The 22,026-nt window shown below is 40.5% G+C and overlaps 1 protein-coding gene across 4 annotated transcripts; it reads left to right on the top strand.

Moving 5' to 3' along the window:
* The first annotated feature begins 125 nt into the window (after positions 1 to 125).
* kif2a (kinesin family member 2a) lies at positions 126 to 18,336 on the top strand. 4 transcript variants are annotated; one of them, XM_072388055.1, is made up of 22 exons: positions 126 to 315; positions 7,468 to 7,562; positions 8,748 to 8,870; positions 9,920 to 9,974; positions 10,305 to 10,424; positions 10,638 to 10,682; positions 12,011 to 12,111; positions 12,217 to 12,312; positions 12,396 to 12,450; positions 12,532 to 12,694; positions 12,939 to 13,029; positions 13,154 to 13,217; positions 13,343 to 13,434; positions 13,541 to 13,683; positions 13,882 to 14,086; positions 14,222 to 14,332; positions 14,447 to 14,514; positions 14,813 to 14,938; positions 16,086 to 16,233; positions 16,745 to 16,846; positions 17,073 to 17,208; positions 17,379 to 18,336. In XM_072388055.1, the coding sequence occupies exons 1-22, from the start codon at positions 255 to 257 to the stop codon at positions 17,462 to 17,464; spliced, it is 2,286 nt and encodes a 761-aa protein (XP_072244156.1). In that variant the 5' UTR covers positions 126 to 254; the 3' UTR covers positions 17,465 to 18,336. The 4 variants fall into 4 exon arrangements, with proteins under 4 accessions (XP_072244156.1, XP_072244157.1, XP_072244158.1 ...); XM_072388056.1 differs by lacking the exon at positions 10,638 to 10,682; XM_072388057.1 differs by lacking the exon at positions 14,813 to 14,938.
* Positions 18,337 to 22,026: the final 3,690 nt, after the last annotated feature.

Below are 22,026 nucleotides of genomic sequence, written 5' to 3'. Positions count from 1 at the left end.
CAGTATATAGGCATTGTGACATGTTTGTACTTGACAGCCTTGGTTCGCACTAAGTTGATAGTATAATTTCTCTGTTTATTTTGAAAATCCCAGACCGGAAATACTTCGTTATTCTTCGTTGCTACGTAATGCTACCTCTTTCTGTTGCCCGCATCTTCCTCCCAAACCAAAGACTGTCGAAGAGGCTGCATTTACCCGGCTTATGACAAGTCTGTTGTCCTGTATTTGTTATTCTCCTTTTTAAGTGATGTAGAATGGCGTCTGCTTTTGGGAAGATAGTCGTCGGTACTTATGTGGAGATAAAGCGGAGTGATGGTAAGTTTCACCCTGTCTGATATTTTTTTGTCGCACTGTGTAAGTTGTTTAGGGATCTTTGTTGCTGCGGTGCTGTTGAATATAGCAACCGTTGTTCCCGGCCGCAGAGCGTAACGTTCACGCTAGCGTTAGTAGCGTTAGCACAGCAAGACGGGGGTCTTACGGTCAGGGCGGAGAGTTTCATCGTGGCCTTAGGGTTTGAATGGGCGCTTACCATTGTTAGCGACTGTCTATGCGGATTCAAGAGATTTTTGCCTTTAGCTGCAAATTTATATTGTTTGTTAACAGCACATGCCATCAGTATGAATTGAACTAAGCACACAAACAGATTAACCATTGAGTCATCTCACAACCTAAATTATTTATTTTAACAAGAAATATTTTTTTTTTTATTAGCCAAGCTAGCTAACCAAGCAAGTTAGCTTACTAATGTTGGTGAGCTAAGACCGACATTAGCGTTAGCTTATAGCTAGCGCAGCGGCTAACACTGCTGTTTCCCGGCTTTGTAACAGTAGTTAACGCTGGAGTGAAACTTAACCCCACAAATCTAGTTAACTAGTAGTTTTCACCCTATCTGTAATATTGGCTCATGTGATCCATTTTTAGGTTATGGGTTATCTAATGAGCTATCATATTAGTTGTGAGGGAAACCATTAATTATCTTAAGGTACATTTCTGTACCGGTTGTCTCGATAGTTGCCTTGCAATGCGTTGATACACCCAACGACAGGTGTGTCCCAAGGTCTTTATCCTACTGGCTTGCAGATGTAGATCATGAGTGACGATGGGCATTCTTTACTTGAAGTCATTCAGATTATGTATAATGTAACGTTGTTCTAAGATAATGACAACATGAAGACAAACATGATGTAATGACTTAAGCATGCTAACGTTGTGCTTATTATGGAGGTACTGCATAATGTATTCAGGAAGAAAATGGGATTACAATGCACTCACTTAAGCTTTGTTTGGAGGGATAACAGATGAGTAGACAGAAATGGAGAGGCTGCTCGTTGGACAACTCTTCTCTGTGTAAATGTGAGTTTTCCTCTGCCTGCCCTATGTATTTGTTCAACTTCTCTACTTGAGGCAGACAAACATGACCGAGAAGTTTGTCTAATTTCCATAAGTCCTTCCAGGACAAGGCCACACCAAAGGTTATAACGTGTCCTGATTTCAGCCAGCGATAATGTACACCAATAGACCCTTAAACAACTAACAATCTTTTGGACTGAGCTTTTGGGGGAAAAAAACAGCTGAAAGCTGGTGCCAGGGACTGAATATTCATACTTGTTATCAGTGGATGTAATGACTAAAAGTCTCCATCATCTGACACATTCATTACAAGCCTGCGATCAGGGGTGAGATGTGAATTAAATGCACAGCAGGCCCAGAGAGGAAAGCTGTTTTGTCTGTCAGTTTTCTGCTAGTTAGTATTGAATCCCAAGCAGGGATTGCCCTGTCTCTGGGGGTTGGTGGCAGGCTGGTCCAGATTCAGGCTATTAGCCACCACCCCATCTGTTGTAGCCAGCTCCATGGATTCTGCCAGAACTGCTTCCACTGTCCTTTTTCCTCTATTTCAAAGCCATTCCTGTTAAGAACAAGATCTGAAATAAATTAATGCGGGGCCATTAAATACATGATTTGCTCACGTTAAGGTTGTCAGCCTTTGCACAGTGGCTTGTTTAAACTCTTTCTAAACATGTTGATAGATTCCTTGTTTAATCTTGTGACAGTATTAGCTGTTCATGTACACCATTTTCACGTGGCATATAGAAACCTAGTACACAGACTTAAGTAGAGCTTGGTGTGGACATAGCCATTCAGCTTGGTTTTATTATGAAAATGGGACACTGTTGATGATGTATTCACTTTCAGAGGACCAGCTGTCAACAGCTGTTAGATAAGCCAGTTTGTGACTTAGCATTTCAGCATGCATGTATGAAAAAGATGTCGGCCACCAATTAAACTCATAACGTACTGTGACCCAACAGTCTATCTGGAACTTGTAGGTATGCAATCTCAGCCACAGAACATATGCTGTGCACTTGAAAGCTGTCAGAACTTCTGTACCTACGGTGAAAGGTTTAATGATGATTTTCCATTCAGAGCTTAATGGCATAGTTGAGTAAGTTGTGCTATAATGGCACCACAGTAGTGGCATCCTGCTGCTGTAGCTCTGGACATATTGTATCCTTTGTGTCCTCTTGAGAAATCTAAAGAGTTTTTTTCTGTGAAAACACTTATGAAGCATTTTTCTACACTACTTTGGATGCTGTGTTATGAGAATGATTTCAGTTGGTAACTGCCACTTTTTTAAAAAATATCTGATATGATGTGTAATCATGCCAGTGGGAAAGTTGTTTGCATGTGGGAGCAGCTGATTGAGCTTTCCAAAGCCCCAGTAATGCCTGGAATATGACCTAAACCTCAGGTGAACTGAAGAAGAGATGTCTAAAATGCAGAGCTGAAAAACTGAGAGAAAGGAGGAGGAAGCCAACGGATGTAGCAGGAATATCAGGAAGGCAAGAACAACTCTGACACCTCTTGACATGGCTTTCCGACTATATGGGCAGACAGAGACTACAAACAAAGAGCCATAAGATTTGAGGGATTTCAATGCTTGTTAACAACAGATAATGTAATCCTTGGATGATGCACTGTTGGCTGTGAGTTTCTGTCCATGTTGTCTGCCGACAGAGTTCACCTGCATGAGATCAAAAGCTCAGTTGTAACCAAGAACAAAAACAACTCCCTGATCCATTCACAGTGATCTCTGAAGATTTTTACCACACCTCTCTCTTTGCTATACTTCAACTTAACAAGTTTGCCAACTAAGTTTTTCTTCGTTTTGTCATCTCTCTGTATGAATATTGTATACTTCAGTAATAGAATTTGTCTTTTGGGATCACTAAAGTACTATCTGAAAACACTTTCTTACTCCCACATATTTACGATTAAAAGAAGGTAGACCATGATGTCCTCTGGCAGTAACGGGTTAGACTGGCCTTGTGTCTCTGTTGTTGCCATATTATATTATGGAGGTTATGCTCTGCAGTCTAAGTTTAGTTTACATAATTTGTGCTATTAATTGAGCTACTAGACGTGCATCAGCTTTTTACTGCTGCAATATGATTTTTTTGTGTCCAACATTTAGTAAGTGATGATCTTTTTCACCTTTAAACCCATTTTAACAGATCGGTAATGAAATGCTGTCAACATACGTGTAAAGAAGCCAGTGCTCGCTGTTTGACAAAACAGTTATCTGGTTCAGCCAGCAAATTTGGGAGGAAACGTGAGGGAAACTGTTGTATTTGTCATTGTATTTTCATGCCATTTTCACTGAGATGGAATAAAAATTGAGTGTTTGTATGAACATCAGAGTTCAACCCTGGTCGAAAAATGGGTCAGCTAATGAAGGTTGACCAGAACAGACTGCCTCTAAGGTAGAGACTGGCCATTTCAGATTTGGATCAATTCTCATCTTCTTAAGAATTATAGTTTTTAAGAATCAAGTTCCTAAACTGACAGCAGTTTATATATACAGTTTTATTGTGGGCTGAACAGCCAACAGCTTTCATAATACTGTCTGCTACTTCATATCCATGTGGTAAGCTGTGCATGTATTAGATAAGATTTATGAATATTAACCTTTAAGGCATAACAGAAGAGGACTCTCTCCCCCCCCCCCCCCCCCTAATGTTATGTTGGACACCGCTGAACTTCATTTTAAGTTGTTTCTCCTAAATTCAGGTGCACTTTCATATTTTGATGTGTAGAAATGAGAAATGTTTAAGGACACATTATCGCTTGTATAAAAAGAATGGACTCTTTGTTTAGTTTCAGTTGGATTTTTGTATTTCATTTGTACGAATACTTCTGCCCAGTAACCTGAGGCACTTTGTTTTTAGACATCCAGTGTCAGAGAAAGAAGTCTTTCAGCTACTAGTGGACAGATGCTACGTTTGTGTGATGCATATCGTCTGACATGTCAGACGTTCCAGCCCAAAAATCCCATATTTCTATCATTCTAAACTTAAGTGTTAAATGTTGTGTTTAACAAGGTTTTTTAACACCAGCGGTTAGCAGGAAGTTGGTCTCTGCTTGGCGGCTGTTGCATGTGCTGTATGTAATTAAAGAAATCCTATGACTGAACCCACAAAAAAGGTGTGCTCTCAAACTTGACTTTAGCCAAGCTGCCACCCACACTTTGGATTTTCCTTGGTCTGTTCTGTATTGGTAGCTAATAGCTATTATCAGATGGTGCAGTGATTTGGTTCAGTGTGCTTGGCACTGTTGGGTACAATGTGTTCAAAAATCCTCTTGAGTACTGCGGTGACACAAACCTAAACCTTCATTTTGCAGCATTACGGTGTCATATTTTTTTTTAGGGCTTAGGTTGAGTCCATATATGTTTGTGTTCAGTCTTTTGTCAAAATTGTGTTATTTGCACCCTCATTTCTTTTCACGATGCAATCCTTGCAGATGTTGTTTGATGTAGAAGTGTTGAAGTACACAGTAAAGAGTAGTTTGCAACTATTTGAAGGGAAACAAAGAAACGTGACAAGTGAAGATGTTTCTGTACGCATCATAAAGATGTACCTACCGACTGTTTTTGTGAGTTCTGATCACTGAATTTTGACATCTCCTGATACGAGTATATTCTAATGCCAGAGACACCAGATGTGTTCGTGTGTGTGCTATAACACTGTATTTTTTAATGAATTTATAGTCGCACGTACATTACGGGCTTATCCTCTCACAGTCATGCAGTAAGATCCATGTTCTTGTCAGCTGCAGAGCTGCTCCTTGTTGCCATATTCTAAACAGACGCACTGTCTGCAAACTTTAGATTCAGATTATTTAGGTTATACCGAGTGTTATGGTGTCACTGTGTTTAGATAAAAATATAAAAGTGGTTAAAAGGGCTTTGAAAGTTCCTAAATTCAGTGGCAAACGCACTCCTGTGCATAATCGGGTAATGTTTGGTTTTCTTTGTGCAGAAGTAGGGGGCGATGTTGCTTGTGTGTGCGTGATAGAGGATCTGAATCGATAGACTGCATTTACTGCAAAATAGGATTTCACTATTTTGGAATCTGCTCACCGTTTAAATCGTAAATCAGCCCCCACCAGGCAGCATATAGACCGACCTCGATCTGATGGTGGATACGAACGCAGCACTGATATTAAATGGATGAAGAAAGTCGTTAAATACTTTTGGGCACATTCATCGAGTCAGCAATTAATGGCACAATAAATCTTGATCTCTCTGACAGCTCGTCATCACTTTGAGCCGGCTTTTGTGCTGATGAAGTTGTACAACTCATGAATTTAACATTATTTAACATCGGATCCGTTCAGCGGCACAAACTGTGCAACCCCTGACAAAAACAACTTAGATATGATACAAAACATTTTGAATTATTAGCTGAACACTGTCTTCGTTAAACATAAAAACCTATAATTTAAAACCGTGTCATTGGTTCTTTAGTTAGAGTGCGCAGCAGTTAGATCAAATAGTTTTGCATCATATGTTTCGTTTCATTTGGTCATTCATTTGGAGGTTACTCCCATTGTGGTTAAAAACATAATTTTTTCTAGGTTTTGCTGACACGTGTAATTCTTGCATTGTTAAGAATACCTTACCTCAAAGCATCCCAGCAGGCTCAAGTCTTCATATCATGAAACCAAGCATCTTCTTTCTGATCTCTGCTACTTCAGAGTCACAGTCCAGAAAACGTCTCCCTGCCAGTCTAAAAATACAGGTCTCAGGAGCCAGGAAAGCAACAAAATGTGTCTCTGTTTATCAACTTGCACTATAGCGTATATTATTCATAATAAGTCAAAATATGAGGCTGTTGAACCTGATTGATAAGATGGATCAGTGACTGTAAGGTTAGTACTGGCAGATACAGATACAGATGTTGCACTGGTTCGGTCCCAGCTCTCATTTTTGTTTAAATTTGTTTATTCGTATCAAAGCAAAAATTATGTAACAGTATATCATTGATCCCTTTATGCTACCTAACAGGAAATGTCTAAATGAGAACGAGTATCTGAGTGGAGGGTGGGTCAAGACATAATAGTCTAAAGATTATTCAACCTGTAGTTACTTTAATCCCTCATTGAAGTTGAAATACCTTTTGACTGTTCCAGATTATCTGAGAGTATCTGGGAGTGTTCTTCTCCTGCTGTCTGAACACAATAGTTCCATTTTTCCTGTTTTGTATCATGTCAACATAAAACCATTAAGTCAAATGTCCTCTTGTTAAGAACACCAAAAGCATCTTTGCTCGCCGGTTCCCAGCGTGCCTCTGAATAATGGATACTGGGACAGGGTGTTTCCTTGTGTTGCGATGGGATATTGCACTGCGCAGTCAAGTCCACGCAGGCAAGTATGGGAGGACAGAACAGGCTTTTTACAGCTGTTATTATTACACGGTACACTGAGGGGTGGAGAGGAGCCTGCAAGCTAGCAGCAGCTGTGGTTGACTCCACTGGTCATTATCAGCCCTAATGTCAGAATTTACTGAGATTAGCCCCGGCCCACTTCCTCGTTCTCACACAACACCGCATGGGTTTGAATGCCACCGCACGCATTATTCAGCATAGAAATGGATCAAATGAGATCAAATTCTTTCTTAAATATTATTGAACATTGACAGGCGTTTTTTTTTTTATCATTTAAATTGTGTTTATTTGCATTTCCTGACACCAAAGTTGTCATGTCTATTATTAGCACTCTCAGAAGCTGTGCAGATGGGACGTAACTGATATGCTGTGTTATTAAAATCCCTGAACAATGTTAAGCTTTTTTCCACATTGCAGATCTCATTATGGTTGTGGATATGTTATCTGTAGATGTGTTGGCTGATTACATGTGTGTGATTATGTTATGGAAAAAGAAAAAAAAAGGCACAAAAATGGAACAGAGCTGCTCCGAAATGCTTTTATGGTTTTTTTTGTCACTTTGTAATTCCTACATTTGTAGGTGATGAACATCATGGGCAGGGCCAGTGTTATTGTCCTGAGCAGTGAAAATATTTCCACCATGTTTGATACAAAATGACTTTTGGTGGAAGAGTGAACCCCTTCTACATGTCCTTCTGCCGGTCTTATGTTTGACTTTTCTTCTTTGTGGTACTTTCACAGGACGTATTCATCAGGCAATGGTGACCTCACTGAATGATGACAACGAGAGCGTAACTGTGGAGTGGATCGAGAACGGGGACACAAAAGGGAAAGAGGTAAACCACCATCCACCGCCATTTATTGCCACTCAAAGCCCATTCACCAGCAGCCGGATGTGCTTTTATTTTCCACGGCAATGAATAATGTATTCAGAGACATCCTGGAGCTGCTGTGATTACGCAACTAGCCCACAAGCCCTATAGTGCCAGCAGACATCACCCTCTGCAAACTGATGTGCCAGAGCTTCCACTCCCTGTTACTCTGATCACATTTCCTTATATTATATTACATTATATTCCAAGATGAGTGTTAAAAATGATCAACGTAGATATTACAAAAAAAAAAATGTTTCAGAAACCGTTCTCATGAACTGATGACGTGACTTTCAGTTTCTTTACTGCTTTCTGTCAGCTTTACAGTCACCCAGCTGGGCTACAGTAGCACAGCTGATACATGCAGGGTTAGATATCTAGAAAAAATCTAAACAATGACTTAATAAATGCTTTTTACATAAGATGTCCCAGCAAGGTAAAGAAACTGTCTCTTCATCTGAGAGGAAGAACTGGATTTTCAAAGTCGGATACGTGTGCTGTACTTTTCGTTAATGATCAATTCATCGATTTGGAAAAACTATTGAATGATATCAACCGTCTGTGTGTGTTTTATTCGGGATGTAATTTAAACCAAGAATTCCCCAAGACGTTTAAATTCAACGGAAGCGTGTGGAGCTTCTCCTCAGGCTCATATTAACTTTATAGCGAACTGATTGTCTGTATTAATTACTGTGGAAGAAGTCTAATCACAATTTCTCTGTTCTACATTTTTGTACACTTCTTATATACAAAGTTTCTTTAAGTCTTTACAGCCAACAGCTTCCGTGAATCACAACTAAAATAATATTAAAGTCTTCCTCGTGTTTTAAAAATCTATCCATTCCATACCTTTGCCACAGCGTGTCTTTTGACTGGTTCACTCAGGATAGACACTCTGGAATAGATCTAGAAGTGAATGTAAATCTGCACCTATAATACTAACTGCACTTTGACTTTTGACAGCATTGAATCTGTTGGATGAGTCAGGCCTCTTTATCTCATCGTATCGACTTAAAGCCAGAACAAATGGTTCTGGTCCACCTTAAACTGATAACTTCTGAGCCGTTACTTTTCTGGCCACTCATTTGTTTCTTGGTTTCTATGCACACTTGCAGCTGGTTGAATTAACACTTTGGTGTTTCTGGACAGATTGACTTGGAGAGTATATTTGCACTTAATCCAGATGTGGCACCAGATGAGGAAATCGCCCCTAGTCCAGAGACGCCACCCCCTCCTACACCCACAGGTGTGAAGATCAACAAAATTGCAAAGGCGAGTGCTGCTTCCACTTTGTCGACAACTCAACTGTTTCACATCATGACCAGAGGGCTCACAATGCTGGACCTTAATATAGAATCTGGATTATTTTTCGTAACCTACTAATCAGTCAGGTTAAGCTCCCTGTGTGTAATGCACTGCAGATCAGGATGGAGTCCGCCCGATTTCTCAAAATAACACCAAATTTCAAACTTCAGTCTGAGTTTGCCTCCATTCTGACTGATGGGGAACGAACAAAGCAATCAGTGGAGAACATCTGTCTCTGTTTAATGTCATGGTAACAGACGTTTAGCTTTGCTATCCTATTTTCTTTGTTTAATGAGGGGTGACGTAAAGTAAAAATGTCGAGCATACTCCTCAATTAGTCATGTAGTCGTGCATAGAAGTGCTTTAAAAATGAATGACTAAAAGCTAAAGTTGCCCTTTTGAAAAATCCCTGATGCAGTACACAGATTGACACTTGCTAATTGGACCTATGCAGTGATTTAGATTATTTTGGTAGATAATTGTGTGGTGGTCTGTTTTAGTACAGTTTCTTCAGTTATCAGAACAGAAAACAACTCAAGTGTGAACGGGGAGGTCATTTGAAATGATTTATAGCTGCTAAAGATTTAGTTTTTGTGGAAAAATAATTTGAACTACAGTTTCACGAACAAGCTGTACAAGCTAAGTGTCAGAGTGCAGTGCTGCAAGGTTTTTGAACCTGCACTGTGGCATGACTTTGACATTTTACACCCTGTAAGATTCGGTGATGCTTTGAATGTGTGAAGTAGATCCAAGAGTTGCTCACGTTTCTGTACGTTACGTAAAAGTGTCTTTTTGTGTGTTTTAGTACCATCATCTCAGGCATTTCTGTCAAGAAAACAGACCTCTGTCATTTTCGTCTGTTGGAAATTGTCTATTTTTAAAACAAAGTTAAAAACTGAGTGGCAAGAAAATAAATGTTGCGTTTCTCATAGGCAGCCATAAAGTACAGCAGTAACATTTGGCATCCCTGAAAGAAACCTAACATCTAACTTGGCTAATATTCCTTTTTCTTTTAGAACCGACGGACAATAGCACCTAATAAGAATGACATCCCGTCCAAAGACAACAGAGGTTTGTTCAGTACTGTTAAACCGCATTTAGCACTGGTCAGAACACAGGAAACGCCTGTGACTTAAGCCATCAAATTAGATTTTGAGCCCTTCAGAAGTATACTCTTCTTTTTTTCACACATTTTTAACCTGTTAATGTGCAGTTGACCTTAAACGTACAAGGGACAGCTTCACAGAGGAACATGTTGATTTAAAAAAAAAAAAAAACACTTTCACAACAGTTGGCTCTGTTTTAATATCGAGGGCAAGTATTATCTCTTAGCAACATCTGGGCAAACAGGGTCTGTCTTAATCTTTGTGTTTTTTGTTTTTTTTTTCTCTTTGGTCTCAGCAATTCCAACCCGGGCCAGACCTCCACCACAGCCTCAGCAGCCAGAGCCGGCCCCGCCTCCTCCTGTACAGCAGCCGTCACAGCCCACCCAAGCCCAAACACAACAGCAACTACAGAATGGTAACGATCATACAAATGCAATAGCAGTTTTATCAGGAAAATGTTTTCAGACATTTGGCCACATGCTTTTTAAATATGTTGCCAAATGAATGTGGAAAAGTGCCACCAAATTTCTTTATGGTTTAAACCTTTTTTTGTTTTATCTTGGAACAGAAGCATACTATAGTAATGTCTTAATCTGTTCATGTTTTGTTGATCACATATTTATCACAGAATCCTCACATCAGCTGATATCCAGAAAGGAGTTTGGACAGCTTTGTATGTATCATCTGCATGTTACTCCTACCCTCAGTGCTTTATGGTGATTCTAATAGATTTCCCAATAGAATGTGAGAGGTCCTAGTCTCACAGGAAGATCGTACATCCAAATATGTACCATCTGTGGTCAGAGCTGTGGTGACAAAATGAAGCAGCACAAACACAATCCATCCAACAGACAGGATTTCTGGGTATTAGAGAGTAAAAAAAAAAAAAAAAAAGAACATTTGTGCTGCTGTTTGGCTGCATTGCCTTTTCCCGCTCTGATTTCTGCTGAGTCACGCACAAGCACACACACGGAAAATCCCGTTGTACTGCGCTGTGTGTGTTAGTCAAATGGCAACAATAACCTCCTTCAAAGTGCTCCCTCTTATTTGATGGTCTGAGAGGAGAACAGAAACCTCTTGTTCCCCCTCCTCACCCATCAGTCTCCCCACTGAGTCCCCATGACACTGAACAGCCCACAAGTAGTGATGGTGCTGCATTCCTCTTATACTTCCTTGTCCTGATGCTGACCCAGCTCATCTTCTTCTCCCAGATTAGAGCAGATTTTTAATCCCTCTGCTCTGATAGTCTGGGTTCTCGGGGACCGGAGCCAGCAGGACATCAGGACTGTATCACAGGGTTTTTGCTAGGCTTTTGGTGGGAGGCTGGGGCTGCAGCAGCAAGCTAGGATGAATCAGATGATACTGGGCTTCTTTTTTTTTTTTTTTTTTTTTAGCTACAAGCAATCAGAAGTGGCTCTCACTTCCATTTTTTCTAACTTGTGTTCTGTTACAGCTACTAATAATGTGTGATTTACACGAAACAAAACTAATCAGTGGGTGTGCTGTGCTGGGAGCTTTGGGATAACCTTTTGGTTGATTGCTGGTTCATGGAATAAGTTTGGTTTAATTCAGAACTGCCCCTACATAAATGTAGTAATGAAAGAAAAAGGCACCTACATTACAACTGATGTGTTTTAGTGATCCTATTCTGTCTGTGTTCGATGAAACTGATTAAAGGGATCCATAAGACGAGCTGGTTTTGAACGTACTGCAAAGGCCTTTTGTTGGTTATAAAGAGAAAGCAGCCAGTGTTGTGTTGGAAATGCTGTGTGCCAGCCCCTGCATCCTGATCTGTGGTTGCATTATCACTGTTCTGCTTTGTTGTAAATATCCTTGGGTTTCTTTTTTCGGGGAGGGGGGGGCAGTAGCCATACGGTAACCAGAGGGAAGAGACGGGGCAAAGAGAGAACGGAGAGAAAAAGAGAGCCTTTCAGGAAGACTGGCTGTTAGTATATGCTTTGAAGAGTAGAGGAATCACTATTTCTCTTTTTCTCATGTCAGCGAGGAGGAAGTCGAACTGTGTGAAGGAAGTGGAGAAGTTGCAGGAGAAAAGAGAAAGACGGCGACTTCAGCAGCAGGAGCTCAGGGAGAAGAGAGCTCAGGTACAGCAATGCTACTCAATTCCTTTGTAATTAAATGCATGAATTGGACCTGGATTGCTGAATGAATAAGGGTTCTGGTAACACACGTGTCCTTTTCTTTTTCAGGAGGTGGACACCACCGTTCCCAACTATGAGATTCTGTACATGATCCGAGATTTCCGAGCCAGTCTCGACTACCGGCCCCTGACCACAGCGGACATGGTGAGTTGAAAATGAAACGTCTCCCTCTCTCTTGTTTGGTAATTAATGACTCTGAGTGATAATATGAAAATTCCCTCCTTAAGATCGAAGAGCACAGAATATGTGTTTGTGTGAGGAAACGTCCGCTCAACAAAAAAGGTAAGAGCCTCTCTCCCTGCTGCTCTTTTTTTCCGCCAAAGTGGATTTCTGATTGGAAGTCTCTCCTGTTCTGTTTTGCAGAGTTGGCCGTGAAGGATTTGGACGTGATCACCATTCCCAGCAAAGATGTGGTGATGGTTCATGAACCTAAACAAAAGGTGGACCTGACTCGCTACCTGGAAAACCAGACTTTCCGCTTCGACTACGCCTTTGATGACAATACAGCCAACGAGATGGTTTACAGGTTTGTGACATTTACATAAAACCAGTGCTTTTTGTCTCTTTTAACAGTTCGCAGAAGTTCAGTGCAGCTTTCTTTCTGGCGTTAGATTAGAGCACAGGTCATGTCAATGTAATACGCAAGGTACAGTCACGACATTTACAGTATTTCAGAGATAAACTCAACAATCACCCCCCCACCCCCCAGGTTGTCATGTATTGCTTTTGAAAGTGATGTTTTGAATGACTGCATTGTGTTGATTCCGCAGGTTCACTGCCAGACCTCTTGTGGAGACCATTTTTGAGAGGGGCATGGCTACCTGTTTTGCCTATGGACAGACAGGCAGTGGTAAAACACACGTGAGTTAGATGCTTTAAAGGAACTAAAACCTCATTGTTTCTTTTCAAAGTTGTGTATGTGATTGTAAAAAAGAAGAAATACTTTTTTTTTTACCGACAATGTCGTTCTTTTACTGTATTTTAGACGATGGGTGGAGACTTCTCTGGGAAGAACCAAGACTGCTCTAAAGGAATTTATGCATTAGCTGGTAGGCAAATAAGCCATAATTTCCACTCTGCTTCTATGTGTTCTGCTGACTTCGTCACCTTTTTTTTATAAAGGGTTTGTTTTGATATCGTGGAATTTGTAGATCTCTCGTTTCTTTTTGTGCAGCTCGGGATGTATTTCTCATGTTGAAGAAACCCACTTACAAGAAGTTAGATCTGCAAGTGTATGCAACCTTCTTTGAAATCTACAGTGGAAAGGCAAGTGATGGATAATTGTTCTTTTTGTTCTTTTTTTTTTTTTATTCGTTGATGCCCTCAAATTCAGCGCTCCTCAGTGCTGACCGTATGGTGTGTGCGTTATTAGGTGTTTGACCTGCTGAATCGTAAAGCTAAGCTGAGGGTGCTGGAGGATGGGAAACAGCAAGTGCAGGTGGTGGGGCTTCAGGAGAAAGAGGTCAAGTGCACAGAAGATGTCCTGAAACTTATTGAAGTGGGAAACAGTTGCAGGTATGACAGCAGTTCAAGTTGTTGGAGGCAAGATTACAAAAAAAAAGAAAGAAATGCATTCATGTGCAAATATCTTGAAGATAGGTTGAGACAGGCTCCCGCTCATATCCCTTTTACACCACATCCTTTTTTTTTTACCTCCTCCACTCACCCGTTTGCCTCTTGTGTATCCTTAAATCTCTTTCATCCCTCTGCTAGAACATCAGGGCAGACATCAGCCAACGCTCACTCATCTCGCAGCCATGCTGTTTTCCAAATCATCCTTCGAAGGAAGGGGAAGATGCACGGGAAGTTCTCCCTCATCGACCTCGCAGGGAATGAGAGGGGGGCTGATACATCGAGCGCCGACCGGCAGACTCGCCTGGAGGGAGCTGAAATTAACAAAAGCCTTTTAGCTCTCAAGGTCTGTGGACAGCAGTGAGCAAAAGCAACAGGGATGATGGTGGCTCTGTCCCTCATGTTTGTTAAAAGACATTATACTTTGGTCTTCCTAATTGCCCCATCATCTGTGTGTCTCCCTCTCACCTTTTTGTTTCAGGAATGTATCAGAGCTCTGGGTCGTAACAAGCCCCACACTCCATTCCGAGCCAGTAAGCTCACCCAGGTCCTGAGAGACTCCTTCATTGGGGAAAATTCACGCACATGCATGGTCGGTTTCTTTTTTCTTTTTTTATTAAATCTACACATGCAATCTTTGTCAAGGTTGATTTAGCTCTATGTCGATTTGTATTAAACTAGATGCTTTTCTCTTTCTCAAAAACAGATTGCAACAATCTCTCCTGGCATGACGTCCTGTGAGAACACACTCAACACACTACGCTATGCCAACAGGTGGGAACATGTTGACCATCTGCAGTCACTTAGCCAGTGTTTGTGATACAAAGACCAAGGCAATGATTGTACAGTTATAGCTTTTTTTTTTAATTTCCATTCTAATGCCCAGTGGCTTTAGTCTGAGTTTGAATTAGCTATACCAGTGGTGTTACTGTGAGTTTCTCTGCTTGCTCTCATTAGATCTCTCTGACTCTCTTTATACTCCTTCTCATTTCTCTCTTTTCCTGCTTTGTTTCCTTCTGGTGTCCTACCCTTTGCTCCTCTGTGTGCTGGTGTGGCTGGTGCCGTCATGCAGAGTGAAGGAGTTTGGGATTAGTCCGTCAGACATTCCCTTCTCCCAGGGCAGTCAGGGAAGTCGCCCTGAGCACTCTCCCACCAATACCTTTGAGTATGATGACTTTGCTGCTACCTCTCCCAGCAGGTCAAGCACTGCTCGAAGCATAACATTGAACACACAAACTAATACACACACACTGCATGTGCTGCTTACCTTAGAATACGCATTCATGAGCTTATTACCATCCACTTCATCTGCCATTCACCGAGGGAAAACTGTCCATCCTTTTTCCCTCTTTTTTTTTTTCCTTCATCTGCATGGTGTGACACTTTTCACCCTCCTCATCCCTGCTTTAGCTCGTTCTTCAGTTTCTGCTAAGCTGGTAGGGAGAACCTTCTCCTTTCAGCGAGTCGTGAAGAACGGCACACCCACCTGTCTGTGTTTGTGTGTCTCTTTGTTTTATGTGACACTTGTCAGTTGTGACACCCGCATGAGACTGTGAAAGCTGGAAGGGATAAGTCAGAAAACCAGTGCATGGTGGGTCAGAACTTGACTTTAGCTGTTGGAAAACGCATCCAGGATGAGCGTTTGTTTGAGCCAACTCTCAGCAGGTGATCCCTCTTACGGTCCAAGCCCTAATTAATAGGCGCTGCACTTGGAGGTTGGGGACATGGCAGTAATCCCTCATCAGCTCTGTGATGCCTTGTTAAACACAAGCTCTGACCACACAGACTCCAGCTAGCACGACAGCCCATGTCTGCAGATAGTAGAGATTACTTGTTCTCCTTGCATGATGTCACAGCTTTCATAATACTACCACAATGTACACATTGTGAGCACTTTTCTACAAAGACTCTGAGGTTAGAAAAAAAAAGAAGAAGGAAGCTTGTTTTTCCCGTTTCAGAAATAAAGTTGAAATACTATTTCTGATGTCGAGATAAAAACCTGACATGTCATGATTAAAGTCAAGTTGGAAAGCAATCAAGCTAGATTTGTATCAGAATCCCTTGTGTAGATGATCTGGAAACGTTTTGCTTAAGAATAGGTTTTGTGTAGCATATAAATTCTTTCTATTTCACCACAAAACTCTAAAGTTTATTCTCTTTGTCACAACTTTATTCTTGAAATTGGAAATTTAAAACAAACAAAGAAAGAAAAAAACTTCCTCTATTTTTTTTTTCTCTCAGCAATACTTTGTCCAACTTCTGATCCTCACCATAACTCCCAACAGCCACCTTCAGGGTCTGAGCTGAAGTGATCGTGATCTGTTTGGTGTCCCTTTGGTCTGCAGGGTGAAGGAACTGACGGTTGACCCCAACCAAGTGATAGAGGGGGGAAGACCCAATATCCACGCAGTCAACCAGCTGGATCTTTTGGATGAGGAGTGGCTCAGTATGTCGCCGCAGAGAGACGACCTCAAACTGCTCTGTGAGCAGAATGTAAGTACAGGAAGACGCTCTTTTCAGCTGACAACTACATTGTTAGGAAGGGGTAGAGGGATTGAAATTGATTTGATTTCTAAGAAACGCATTTTGTGTTTTGATCGATATCTTTTTGTTAAAAGAAACTAGCAAGAAAAAAGAAAATGTCAACAACAAATGTATAAAAATGTCTTCATTGGCTTTTTGATTTAAAAAAAAAAAAAGGCATCTGTGATCACTTTACAGTGTCAGAAGTTGCTCTGGTAGCATAACTCAACCTCTTCTTCTCTCCAAACCAATTCATTCTCACTCACAGCGTAGAGCCTCTCATAGCATGAAGTTCAACAGCTGCAGAGCAGCATCTGACACCGACCTTAGAATACTGGCAACTGTCAAGGACCCGAATGATTCTAAGAGTGGCCGCTTTAAAGAGCCCGTTTTGTCGACTGTGAAGTGAATATTCACTGTGTAAATATTTCAGCACTGATCTCGGTGTGTCTTTCCTGCTCATCGTGTCAATGTTTTCCAGGAGGAGGAAGTGTCTCCGCAGCTCTTCACCTTCCATGAGGCGGTGTCTCAGTTAGTAGAGATGGAGGAGCAGGTCCTGGAAGACCACAGAGCTGTTTTCCAGGTTAAACATACAAAAGACACGCAGATACATACACACACCTCCTTCCTAAAACCCTCCCGGTCACCTGATTATGCTGTTATGTAAACGTACATCACGACAACTGCATGTTGGACAGTGAAACGTAGAGATGACAGAGGTTCAGTCCTGATATCACCGATCGTTTCTCTGAAGATTTAAAAGCTTCTTTAACACAGTTATGGGTTTCCTTCATTTTTTATCTGAAAAGGAGTCTATCCGGTGGCTGGAAGACGAAAAAGTGCTGCTGGAGATGACGGAGGAGGTGGACTATGACGTGGAATCTTATGCCACCCAGCTGGAGCAGATCCTGGACCAGAAAATAGAAATCCTTACTGAGCTCCGAGGTATGACAGAAGCTTAAGGCACACTCCCCTGATAAACTACATCCTGCTCCTATTTGTGTTTTCATTTTTGTCGGCTAAAGTTCCTCAGCCCAGTACAGCAGCTGGCTTCATTTGATACCTGGATGCTTCACTTTTTATTGCCTGATGTCATCTTTTCTGCTTTTAAACAGATAAAGTGAAGTCTTTCCGTTCGACACTTCAAGAGGAGGAGCAAGCCAGTAAGCAGATCAATCCGAAGAGGCCGCGCGCTCTTTAGAGACCGAAGGCTCGGGAGGTTTAAGTGGCACATACAGAAACATAACCACTAGATGTTCGGCACAACTCTAGCTGTCAGTAGCAGCCGTGAAAACACAAATAAAAGGACTGTCTAACATGCCAACAGGCTTGAGGAATTGTATTTGTTCTGATCACCCTCCTAAAAGAACTGACTGTTCATTCACTCCGATCCTGTTAGAAAATGTAGGAAAGGAAATAGTTTAATTTCCTTCCATTTTAGGTGATTTTTTTTTTTTCCATTTTTTTTTTTTTTTCATGAAGAATGTTTAGTTTCCTTTTCCTGTTCTTAAATTATTTTTCTTTTATACTTGTTTATACAACTTTTAGCAGAATATTATCGCCCCGGTTTGAGAAGAGATCCTAATGGAAAGTTTCTGACAGTATTTTGATTTCTCGTTGCTCTGGCTGACATTTCTGCATGTGCACTCTGTAATAGCTTTCGTACAAAACACTGCTTTAGGAGTCCTCAGTTGCCGTCGTGAAGTCATATCTCATTGTAGGTGATCTGTTTTTCCTCTCCACTAAAAGTTTCAACCACTTTGGAAGAAGTCTTTAACCACATTGCCCTTCCATTGTGTTTCTTTCCTTATTGTCCCTGAGAGCTTTTTACATGTAGTCTGTTTCAGTTTACGCCAGTTTACGTCATTTTTATGTGGCAACAGACTTAAAAATTCTTATTCATGTAAAACATGTTTTCCACCCATTTAACTCTTTGTTATAAAAAATAAACTAGAAAAAAATATGAATAAATGTATAGTGAAGACGACTTGACCTACCGTTGGTTATGTTTCTCAGTGTTTGCACCGGATGTAATGCTGGATGACGTAATAAAAGATTCATGTTTCATTTGAATGGCCTGTGTGACAATCGGTTATGGAAATAAATGGATTAACGTCCTTCATTTTGAACCCAACTTTGAGTAGAAATGGTCCCTCTGAGCTGTTCAGCGCAACAAGTTCTGTCTCGTGAGTCATAATTCTCACATAGTTTGGTCAAACAACTGTTTCATATTTTTAGTTTTGGTATGTTTTATGTTAAATGATCAAGTTAGGGAAATCCATTTATTTTGCATTCATTCAAAAGCCTACTGTGTGTCCCCACGTCATTTCTTTAAACAAAAACATTATTTCCTGGTTATCGAACCAAGATAAAATGTTTTTATGTAAACCAAAAACACTAAAATTCCAAACGCCATAACGAAATTAAAGATAAAGCAGACTAATGGTCACAGTATTTCCCGCAAGGAAAATAAAAATGAATGGAAATATTTCAGGGAAATTATCCAGAAGGTATTCTGAAAAAGGCAATGGTCTGTTTACGTGAAGAAGCTGGTGGATTGAGCCTCTAATTTATCTGCAGTAGTGATGGTTTGTATGAGATGTCAAGTCAAATTAAGTCACATTTATTCATATAGCGCATTTAAACTATAAAAGTTGGCCCAAAGTTACAAAAACTACAAGAATAGTATTAGAAATATGATGTAAAATTAATATCACGGTAGAGTAGAATCAAAAATGATTCGAACATATTCATAAAAAGCTATAATTAAGGTTAAAAACAAGTAAAAGCTCCCAGTAATCATAGATTACTCAAAGACACAAGGGTGTACCTGACAAACGTATCTAACAACAAGGGGGAAAAGCTTTCATATCTGATTTAAGTTTACCAGTAAGTAACAAGTGTAATGATGACTTCAGTGACATGCTACAAGTAGTAACCATGTCAGTGATGTACTGTGGAGCTAAACCATTAAGGGCTTTCAAAAGAAATGATGAAATCACATGTATAAGGACATATAGACGGTGTCCAAGTAAACATGGGACATACAAGCAAGCAGAAAAGAATGGAAAGCAGCTGATGTCACCGGCACACGTTCATTTGGTGTGAATGGGCAACTTTTAGCAATCCAAAGACCCGGTGCTCTGTTCTCACACTGGCTCATTTGGATATTATAAGGACACTGTGCTGGAGGGCAGGCATGACACACTCTACGGGGAGACTTGTAGTACTTTGTGTTGGACTTCAATTAGAAACAAACTCATTATAGGGAGTTTGACAATGAGAGAAAGAGAAAACAACCGTACTCAAAGAAATAATCAGACACGTAGCCTGAAATTTAAGGATTTGTTTGTCAAAATCCTCTACACTTATTTGTGGTTTAAGAGGAAACTTTGTCATTTGTGTAAAGGATTAGATTCTCAGGAGCTGGTCTTTTTTAACTTTCAAAAAGTGTCGCCCTGTATTTTCAAGCAAACAAAGTGCTGAAATCATCTGAGGGTTAATTCAGCTCTGGGTTTTCTGTGCTGGAGAGTAAACCAGCTTCTTTCAACAGAGATCTGAACAGCAGCAAGTTTTCAGTAGAGACGTTACCTGACTGCCTATATGCTCTATGTGTGTCAGCGGAGTAAACGTGCAACTTCATGGAACGTATATTTAATTATTATTTTTATGTGTGTGTGTACTTCTATATTCATAAGGTGTAAAAATGAGGAGCCTGCTATGCTTGTGGGGTCAAAAATGTTTTGTGTTGAATTAAAGGTGGGCCCTACTGGTTTAAAGGGGTTTTTGAAGGTTTTATGATTAAGGTTAGAAGTAGGTTATGGTCAAGGTAAGGACTGTGTGTGTGTGTGTGTGTGTGTGTGTGTGTTAGTGCGTGTGTGTGGGTGTGTCTGTGTTCTCTTCCATTAATTCTATGTTCCATTGTTCTGTACTCAACATTCTAATGACATCATTCTGGAACACAGGGGAATCTTTCATTTAAGTTTGGAATGAACCGACCTTGAGTGCAATATTAACAAACCGCCAGGGGAACACTGAGATGTCAGAGCATGTCGGATCGAACTTTACAGTCATCTACAAGGTAAGGGACAGAGAGAGGTCCGAGTTTTACCGTCTCACGCAGCTGGATAACCTAAATGTAGTGTTCACAGATGTGTTTCAACGGAAGGACGCCACTCTTCTTCAAAATTGCTGCTGTGATGGCTCTTACTTTCACACACACATAAACATCTCAGTCTCTGTGTGCTCCGTCTGTTCACCCATGTGAGGGATGAGCGACTGTCCGTGTGTTCGTGTTTCATCTGTAAAGGAAGGTGAATCTGCTGTATGACATGATTCTGTGCTCAGAGCCTCGCCTGCTGCTTTTAAGCTTAACTTGAGGATTTAAATGACACACGTTCCACCTGTGCGCTAAGAGCCCATTATGGTGTTGTACCTGGTTGAAAACCTTCACACAGGAGAGATTGTCTGGTTTGGTCCCTTTTATGTTTAACTGCAGCTTAATGTGCTGCTGGAGCCTCCCAGGTGTGTCAGGGAGGCTCAACCTCAGTCTGGAGTTTTAGTCCAGCCGAGCGTGTCACCATTTAAAGAGACGACACCGAGCATTCCCATCCCATGCAGGAGTAATTAGACACCCAGCCACATTATCTGGGTACTTTAATCTGTCTTTGGGAAGATCAATTTTGTACAATTTTGTCAATTTTTTGGACACATTATCTGAATTGTCTTCTGTTCTTTTCTGTTATATTCTTCTCTTCTATCGTCACTTAAAGCTAATTTTGAGAAAGAACTTTCACCATGTAATTATTAGGAAAGTGTTCAATGTAAGAGATGTAAAGAGTATGAATATTAGTATGGATGTAGCTGCACAAAAGGGTACTATAGCTCATGAAGAGTATGTTGTTTCTGTAGGTTGTTTCTGGTGTGTGTGTGTGCGTGTGTGTTCTCACTTATGACAGCAGTTCTATGATCTTTTATATTCTAAAGTAACATCACTGATGTCAGACTGGACACGTCACCACAGTTTATACAGTTTATATTCTGGCTGCAGTTTTATGGCCGAGTTGTTGTTTGTTGAGCAGTGTGGGGTTGGAAAAAAGGATAATATAAGAAAATCAATCAGTTTTCTCAAAAACTTCAAAAATTTGAAGTCTTCTTTGCAGCCTGTACAAGGTAAGGGTCTCCACTGCATGCTGACAGGGTGTGGGTCCAGATCACTGTGCTGTCCTCATGGCAGCTGGTCTGGATAACAAAAATCAACTGAGTGAGATGAATTCAGAGTTGGATTTTCTGCTGTGCTCTCTGGAGCTGATAAATATATATTTACTATACTAAAAGTGTGTAGATGTAATCATATTAAAGCCATCACAGCCTGTCTACAGGTACTGTGTACATGAAAAGCTTATTTTATTACGCTAATGTGCGTGCGTGCAGTGTGTTCTTCTTATTTTTGTTTTAATATCATGTTATTAATCCACTTTACTTTATTTTAATCAGTGTCTCAACGTCTTCACAGGAGAATGACATCAAAAAAGATGAGTATCTTGGTTTTATTCATCTCTTTTTCATCTTCATTTTACATTATTTAAATCTCAATCTGTGTTTTTATTGTTAAAACATCCTCTTGAATGTAAATTAGTCTAATTTTCTACTTTTTTACATAACGACATCAAAAGACATGAGGATATTGCTTTTATTCATGTCTTTTTCATCTTTATTTTACTTCTGTATGATCTCAATCTGTGTTGTTATTGTTGAAATATC

Source organism: Leuresthes tenuis, unplaced genomic scaffold (genome assembly GCF_036924035.1).
Source record: "Leuresthes tenuis unplaced genomic scaffold, fLeuTen1.0.hap1 SCAF_6, whole genome shotgun sequence".
NCBI classification, from domain to species: Eukaryota; Metazoa; Chordata; class Actinopteri; order Atheriniformes; family Atherinopsidae; genus Leuresthes; species Leuresthes tenuis.
The sequence above is the reverse complement of the archived record's forward strand: the minus strand, read 5'-3'. Positions and strand labels throughout refer to the sequence as shown.